This window comes from Mesoplodon densirostris, chromosome 11, assembly GCF_025265405.1.
Source record: "Mesoplodon densirostris isolate mMesDen1 chromosome 11, mMesDen1 primary haplotype, whole genome shotgun sequence".
NCBI classification, from domain to species: Eukaryota; Metazoa; Chordata; class Mammalia; order Artiodactyla; family Ziphiidae; genus Mesoplodon; species Mesoplodon densirostris.
In genome coordinates, this window is record NC_082671.1 from 31,721,072 (window position 1) to 31,730,236 (window position 9,165).

The 9,165-nt window shown below is 41.6% G+C and overlaps 1 protein-coding gene across 1 annotated transcript in view; it reads right to left on the reverse strand.

The window, feature by feature from the left end:
• Positions 1-6,495, reverse strand: part of RAB21 (RAB21, member RAS oncogene family) — a 30,372-nt gene extending 23,877 nt beyond the window's left edge. The window contains exon 1 of the mRNA XM_060112144.1: positions 6,088-6,495. Within this exon, the coding sequence (XP_059968127.1) occupies positions 6,088-6,237 (150 nt within the window). The 5' untranslated portion in view covers positions 6,238-6,495. The remainder of the gene's footprint in view (positions 1-6,087) is intronic.
• Positions 6,496-9,165: the final 2,670 nt, after the last annotated feature.

Consider the following 9,165-nt stretch of genomic DNA (forward strand, 5'->3'; position numbering starts at 1 on the left):
GGGACCACAGACAGATTGCCCCAGGGGCAGGGTGCCTTGTACCACAGAGCTGGGTGAAAGCACATGGATTCAAAGCAGAGATTCTTAACATTGTTGGGCTCTGTGATATCTTCAAGAATCTGATGAAAACACAGGACCCTCTGGCCATAAAAATGCAGAAATGACATTTTTGCTTATGATTTCCAGGATTTCATCAACCCTACTTCAAATTCCCCTGATTAAGAGGAAAGGGAACAGAATTCTGTTTTTGTAATGGTCTCAATTTATGAAAGAGATGATTGTTCCTGCCTTAGAGGAACCAAGTTTAATGGAAGATAGACATAAAATATACAAAACTTTTCAAGCATCAAATCTGAATGGAACCGATAAATATAAGGTGTTAAAGAGATAAAAAAAAAAAATCATCCACCCTTCTATAGCCCACGTACTCTAGTAAAAATACTAAGGAAGGGCTTCCCTGGTGGCACAGTGGTTGAGAGTCCGCCTGCCGATGCAGGGGACACGGGTTTGTGCCCCGGCCCGGGAGGATCCCACATGCCGCGGAGCGGCTGGGCCCGTGAGCTATGGCCGCTGAGCCTGCGCGTCCGGAGCCTGTGCTCCGCAACGGGAGAGGCCACAGCAGTGAGAGGCCCGCGTAACGCAAAAAAATAAATAAATAAAAAAAAAAAATACTAAGGGAAAAGGGAAAGATTTCAACTACTGTATTTTATGAAAATATTGTAATCAAACTGGCTGAATCAACACTAAAGTGGCTTCAAGAACTACTCAGAAGATACTTCAGACATTCAAAACATTAATCTTACAAATAAGGAAATTAAGATTCCTAGACCAGGGGACTGTGACACCAAGTATAAAACCAACTGCTAGAACCTGAATGCCAAGTGCTGCTCAGGAAGTTAAGGTGTATGGAAGAAAAAAAAAGTAGTTGACCTAGCTGAAGAAAAAAACGGTACACCATTACTATACGTGGGACCTCAGAAATCTAATCCAAGTCTTAGCTTCCTCATTTGCCAAACTGCTAGCAGACTATCTGTATTCCCAGCCAACTTTACAGCACTGCTTTGCTAATCAAATGACAGGCACCTACCCTAGACTTCAGGAGGCAGACAGGTGGAATTCCAGTTAGAATTCTAAAAGAGAAGATGATTTATGGTTCTGATTATAAAGAATGTTACTTTTACACAGGAGACTAGTTGAAAGTGATAGAAGACATTTAAATTAGAGTGCATAATCTTACAATAAGGGGAAAAAGAGGATTCAGCTAAAGAAAAGGAAGTGATCACCCAGGAGCACAAATATAGAGAGAGAAACCAAAGACAATCAAAATGGCGCAAGCATTTAAGAATAAAGAAAGCTAACAGCTGGTTAAAGTACCTTACTCATCTTTATTTTATTTTATTTTATTTTTTTACTGGTGAAGGTACTATGATTTTAATTAATTACATATTAAATGTTAAAAAATGGAACTGAGGAGGGAATTCCTTATTTATATTAAAAGGTAAGTTACCCAAAATTCTATTTTTTTAACATCTTTATTGGACCTTATTCATCTTTATATTCCCCCATTGACACAATGTTTGACATGTAACAGGTATGAAATAAACAATTCTTGAATTTGACTGCTTAGGTTCAGCAGCTAATTCCAGAGAAAAAGCAGTAAGCCCCTCACTCCAATTGTCTTTCTTGTCTCTGTCAAGTTTAACATAACCCCAAACCAATGAGAAAATCTCATAAGAAAGCTTTGAGGACTCTATATAAGATCAAGTTTTCTTTGTAAGCAAGGTAAAGGATCTTGAGTTCTCAGAGAGCTCACCTACAACATTACTTCATAATTATCAGTAACCTAGGAGGACGTCTGCAAAAAGGGAGCAGTACTAAAACACCAAAGCATAGCAAATATCACAATTTTCAAAAAAGAAGTGACTTTCCATAAATGTCAATCCCAGACAAAACTCTAGAATGGATAATAAACAAATACATATGTATGCATAAAAATATAAAATGTAGCAGTCCCTCAGACCACATGCATTCTCAAAATAATTCATGTCAAATTAACCCCATTACCTTTTTGACTGGGTTACTATGAAAGAAACCAACACAAGTTAAGCACCATCTATTCATCAAACAGCAAACATTCATTAAACAAACACTGTGCCAGGAGGTTTAAATACTATGGCTCTCTAATCCACATAAAAATCCTATGCGTGAGAGTCTCCCATTTCATGGATAAAGAGCCAGCTACAAACAGTAGAATAATCGGCCAAAATCATGACAGCTAAAAATCAGGAGCCAAAAATTCAAACTAACTTCAAAGTCCTGTCCCTTTGTACTACATCATATGGCCTCCTAATGCAGAAAAAACAATGTATCTTGTTCTTCTGCAAGCATTTGACAGAGTATCTCATGATATCCCCTATGGGCAAGATTGATGTAGCTAGGGCAAAAAAAGTTAGGAGATTTGTAACGCTGGAGTAGCCATTTTCATTAAAGGCTTCTTGTCCACTAGGTAGTAGCCCACAGCAGTCAGTCTTATTTCCTGTTTCCATTACCATTAATATGTATAACACTCCATTTATAACTGTTTCTCAGGCAAGAGGAAAGAGGACTGTGGCCTGTGCATGGTCTGGAAAAAGCCCCACCCTAAGATTCTGCATATTTAAAGAGAAATAAACCTCTGGTCACGTGTCACTGGACTATAGTGAGACTTGTGAAGAGCTTTGTACTTGGCCCTCTCTCTCCCCTTTCTTTCAGAGTCTGTTAATGACTGATGAGAACACTGAAGACATTCTTACCAAATCTTCAGGTGACAGTTAAAATGAGTTGCGAATCCAGCATTAGAGACCATGCCTTATTTTTCTTTGCATGTCCAGGACCCAACCTAGCGGCTGACCCACAGGAGCTCCATCAATGTTTCTTGAATTACAAAATCAAAATTCAAAAGGATATTAACAGACACTAACCACTGGAGCAAGTTTATCAAAGCCAACTTTAATGGATCAAATTCATTAGGGAAAAAAAGATTTAACTACAAAATCAAAGGAAAATCAACAAATATAAAGTCTTTCTTTCTTCTTTCCTCCCTCCCTCCCTCCCTTTCTTCCTTCCTTCCTTCCTCTCTCCCTCCCTCTGTCTCTTTTTTTCAGCTAATAAGTCTAAGACAGCAGGCCCAATATTAATCAATGGGACAGCTGCCCCAAAGCTCAAAGAATCTTTTCTGTAATTCTTCAGTATTAGAAAAGGATTCTCCACAGGGGAGGTGATAGCCTGCACTTCTTTGCACAGTTCAAACCACACCTGGAATCATTTCTACAGCTCAAGGTATCATATTTTAGGAAAAGTGGACAATGATTAGTGAGTGTCTAGAAGAAATGTCAAAATAGTGATATGATTTAGAACAATGTTATAAGAGATCCACTAAAAGGAACCAGAGCTGTTTACCCAAAAGAAGACAAGACTCAAGGGGATGTAACAGCCATCTTCAACTATCAGAAGGGATGCCATGTGTGACTAAGATTCAGAGGGCAGGGAAAGAGATTTTGTCCCTAGACACAGAAAAATGAATTGGAAAGTAGATCTGTCCAAAAATGAAATGTGCCACCTCAGAACATAGTTTTCCACCTTCTATAACAGTTCATCTCACCTCCAAGATGTTCAGACTAAAGTAGACAATCACTTGACTGAAATATTAAACAAAAGACTGAATTAGTGAACCATAAATTATCTTGGGTTCCTCTCAGTCTTTAAAATAGGAATGCATGAGAGTGTACTTTGCAAAGCATAAAATATTTTACAAAGATAGGTAGTAGGTAGTTCCGCTGACAAGAAAAAAGGGAAACTCTTCCCCTCATATCTTATGATGCATGCATTAGCTCCTCTCCATCTGGAAATGAAAGGCGTACAAGACGGTGTCTTATGGGTCTCATGGAAGTCAAATTTCTCTGAAAACATTATTTAAAAAGATGAAATGAACTGATATCTAAGAGAAGGAGATTGAATATAATGCTGTTTCCATACATTGGTACGCAGCAAAATCCTCAATTCTGGAACATAATCCAGATACCGTTTGTGATGACAGTTATATGCTATGCTTTTGATACCAGAGATCTACCATAACTTCATTCTCTCCTATGTATCAATAAATTTCAGTGGTTTCCTCTCAGATATTTAAAATCTTTAGCCAGCTTTTAGCTTCGAGGATGTTTTTGGAATGTATAATGAAAGTGTAATTTTTAGGTTGAAGGGCTAAATTATCTTTTAAAAAATTAAGAGCTCAATTACAATGGTCTTCTCTTTTCTCTAAGGTCTGTAGCACAAAAGAAACCACTAAGGGGTGGTTTACCAATATCCAGAGATAGTGTGACTTATTGCTCAAAATCTGAAGTCATAACTAGATTCAAATGTCAGCTTGGGCACCAAGACTTGTGGCAATAAGATAGCCAGCAAATTACTCAACTTAACCATGCCTGTTTCACCACCTGTAAAATGAGGTTAATAAAACTATCCACCTCAAAGCCTGTCATAAGAACTAAAAGACAGAAGAAAAGTAAAATACTCATCACAGTAAGAACTCACTAAATGCTAGCTATTGTTATTACTTTACCTAAATGAATTTCTAAATTTCCAACTGAGCATAGGTATTTACCCTAAGAATTTCCTTGATCTCACTAATAACACTCAACTGTAATTATCAAAATTGTGTTAAATGACCTTGTATAAGAATGTAGGGGGAAAATGCAGGTTCCTGACATTCACTTTTTCAGATAGTATGCTTTATATAGGAGTAAAAACAGAGGTGTAAAAATAGAACATGGAATCAGAACCAGAGCATCTTTGTAAATTATAGACTCAGTGGTTTAATAATAGCATCAAACATCAAATGTCACAACAATTAGGAGACTGTGCATTCTATTAAATAGTGTTCATGTACTTAAACACTACACAATCACTAATTAAGATCTATTGTGCAATTTAGGATAATAATAATGATGGAGAGCTTACACTGGACCAGCTCCTATGTGCTTTTATGTATATTTGTCCTGACAACCCAATGAACTAGATACTATTATTATGGCCATTTTAGCAGATGAAGAAACTTAGGCACAGACAGGTTAATTAACTTGTCCAAGATCACACAACTAGTTTAAACGGATGGAGGTGCGATATGAACCTAGACAATCAGGCTCAAAAACTCATTAGACTTGACTGCCTCTGAATTGATCAAGGCAGATTCGCTGGATATTTCTTCTAATACGTGAAAACTGATTTTTTGGAAGAGGGGGAGACTCCAACGACCTCAAAGGTCTGACTTCACCCCCAATTAATGATTACATTTTAACATTTTCTGACTAACAATCACGTATCTGCAGATGAAAGCCGGCCCTACATTACAAGCAAAGAAAATAAATAGCAGCAGAAGCTAAGCTGTTAGTTTGAGGACCAACTGTTGGCCAGTATTCACATGACGTTTCCATGTGAATATGGGTCGACCCACATCGCCGAATATGTGACCCACAAGTCAGACCCACGCAGGCAGCAATGGAACTGCGTAACCCACACGGGCAAGCGGTCATTTCAAAAACCCTCCGGAGAGGAATGTCTTGCCAATCAGCACGTTACTCGAAGACAGGACAAAATGGAACTTGCACAAACACTTAGTCATCAGTAAGCGCTGAAGTTACAAATCACCTAGTTAGCAAAATCAAATCCGCTGCTAAATTCCTAATTCCGACAGAAAGAAAAAGGACTGACACTCGATTGACTGACTGTAGGGTGAAGGCACCGAGGGCCCAAGCGGAAGCAAATCAAAGGGGAAACACTAGCCCACGGATGGGGATTCCACGACACGCGCAGCCACACTGGGGACTTTTCAGGGCCCTTCCACTCCCCTCCCAACAGCCTGTCCTTACGTCTCCAGGCTGCCCCAACAACGCGTGTTCCCAGGGCGAATTCGGAAAGGCAATCCGAACGCGGGGGTGACAGGCCTGAGATCTGAGAGCCCACACCCAGACGACGGTGGCAGCAAAGTCCTCAGAGCCCCGGAGGAGTAGGGGCCCCGAGGCGCCACCTCCCGCTCCCCGGGGCCCGCACCTGCAGAGTGGTGATGTGCTTGTCGTTGAACTTGTTCTCGCAGTAGCGCAGCACCAGCGACGTCTTTCCCACGCAGCCTTCCCCCAGCAGCACCACCTTGAACGAGTAGGCTCGCCCGGCCGCCGCCCCGCCGCCGCCGGCCGCAGCCATCCCGTCGCGTCCCCGCCGCCGGAGCCCTAGAGCAGCGCCGAGCTCTCCACAGCCGCCGCAGCGCCTTCACAGCCGCGGCCGGCGCAGCCCCTCCGCACCGAAGCTGTCGGCTCCGGGCGCCGTCTCCACTCCCGCCTCCGGGCGAAGCCTGGAAAGGCCGAGGGAAAGTCCGAGAATGAAGGGCCCCAGCCACCACGTCAGGAACCCGACGAACGGCGAAGAGCGATCCCCCTCCGCCTCCCTCTAATGGCGTCTCCTTCCTCCTACGTCACACTTTTCGGGTCACATGACCGCCGCGGCCCCTGGGCCTCGGCCCAGGAGAATGTGCCTGGACGTGGGCGGGGCTTCAGCGCCTCTTCCCGGGGGCGAGCTGGACGCGCGGGGCCCTCGTCTGGGCTGTCTCCCGCAGAGCTAGGCCGTCTGCGGGCCACCACCACTCTGCAGTTGGTGGGAACCTGCGGGAATAAGGAATGAATAATTAGAGGCAAGCCCAGCTCAGGTGGAATATTGAAGTGCAGAATGTTCTCGTTTTTGCCCAGGGACTGTCCACAAGGCTAATGACCTCTCCCATCCGGGGTCCCCGTAAACTGAATCTGCCAAGGTGTCCTTCAGTACCTTGACAGTGTTTCTCTGGGGGATCCCAAATCCTAGCTATTGAACTTCTTTCAGTTCCCCAGACCACCTGGACTCCTCATCTTTCAGGTCTCAGCTTAAATAGGAAAGGCTTCCCTGACCACCCATCCTTCTCTCTCTGTCCTTCCATCACTCTCCCCACCCAAGTTAGGTATTTCATAACACTGGTATACCTTGTCTAGCGGCGCTTACCACGCTTCATGGAAATTACTTTGCTGAATATTTGTCTTTCCTTATTAGGCTGTAGATTTGTTAAGGACAAGAACTAGGTGAGACGTGCTTTGACTTTCTGACTCCAAGTGCCAGGCACATAAGAGGCATTCTATAAATATTTGGGAATGAATGAGTAAAGGATACATCTTAAGCCATTAGGCCTTGGTTTCCCAGTTTTTCTGCCTTCCATGAAGCTTCCCGCTCCCCTACCCTTAAACTTCTGACCTTCCATATTGACTCCACCTTGACAGACCTGGCTTGTTTGATGATCACTTATATTTCCTCATCTGCCTCCCCTTTCTTTCATGAAATACACTCTTCCGAGAAACCATACTAGTGTTTCTAAAGTTTGCAACTAGAAATGTGATGTCAGTTAGGTAAACATATTCTTTCTCATGAGACTCCTTTTCCATGTCAAACCAGATAGTCCACTCATTCATTCAACAAATATTTGAAGGTGCCCACCAAACGCCAGGCACTGTGCTGAACAAGATACAATGTCTTTCACTGCAGCACTATTTACAATAGCCAGGACATGGAAGCAACCTAAGTGTCCATAGACAGATGAATGGATAAAGAAGACGTGGCACCTATATACAATGGAATATTACTCAGCCATAAAAAGAAACGAAATTGAGTTATTTGTAGTGAGGTGGATGGACCTAGAGTCTGTCATACAGAGTGAAGTAAGTCAGAAAGAGAAAAACAAATACCGTATGATAACACATACATATGGAATCTAAAAAAAAAAAAAAGTTCTGAAGAACCTAGGGGCAGGACAGGAATAAAGACACAGACATAGAGAATGGACTTGAGGACATGCAAGGGGGAAGGGTAAGCTGGGACTAAGTGAGAGAGTGGCATGGACATATATACACTACCAAATGTAAAATTGATAGCTAGTGGGAAGCAGCTGCATAGCACAGGGAGATCAGCTCGGTGCTTTGTGACCACCTAGACCGGTGGGATAGGGAGGGTGGGAGGGAGACGCAAGAGGGAGGGGATATGGGGATATATGTATATGTATAGCTGATTCACTTTGTTATACAGCAGAAACTAACACATTATAACATTATAAAGCAATTATACTCCAATAAAGAGGTTAAAAAAAAAGATACAATGTCTTTGTCATCAAGAACTTACTCTTTAGCAGGAAAGACAGACATGGTCATTATATGATAGAATGCTTTCATCTTGATAAAGCAGTTCAGGGTATTTTGCAAATGTATATGGGGACCCAACTGGTTTAGCATACTAGGGAAAGCTCCTGGTATGCTACCTTTGATATCCCCAATGCTACATTTGGGTAGGAGTAACCTAGGCAAGAAGGAAGGATAACTTTGCCAGCAGAGAGAATAGCATGTCCTACAGCCTTGAGGTAGGAAGGAGCATCTAAAGATGAGAAACAAGCGCGAGAAGAGCACGGAGAGCTTCAGATGAGACTGGCATGGAAACCAGGAATCAATACTGAAAGGACCTTTCAGCAAATGAAGAGTTTTAATTAAAGGGGCTGATATAATCGGATTTGATTTTTAAAAGATCGCTCTGGCTGTAATTTGAAAAATGGATTGGAGAAGGATAATACTACTTCAATTTATTTAGAATCAGCCATTAAAGAGACCTTATGTTTTTTAAAAAAATATCCTCTACTTCTCTCTGCATTCCTCCTCTCAGGGTCTTTGCATATTCATGAATTCTTCCAGAATAAGGAAGAAACTTCATTTTGAACGGGGCCCTTTCCATTAACCATTCTGAATTCTTCATATTGAATTGAAATTTGCCTCTCTCTGCCTGCAATTAATTGTTCCTCATTCAACCTACACAACATGTATCTAATCTCTATTCTTTGTGAAACATCTTTATACATATGAAGAAAGCTGTCTGATCTTCCTTTAAGCCTTCTTTTTTCTTCCCTTCTCTTTTCAATATAGCCAATGCTCTCAACCACTGTTCAAATGATATGGATCCCAGATCATTTAATAGCTTGATCATCTTAGAATCTACACGCAGTACTTTGTATTTATCACTGAAAAACAATGCAAATTTTTTCATTGTAAGATAAAATAAGTTTAAAGTTAAAAC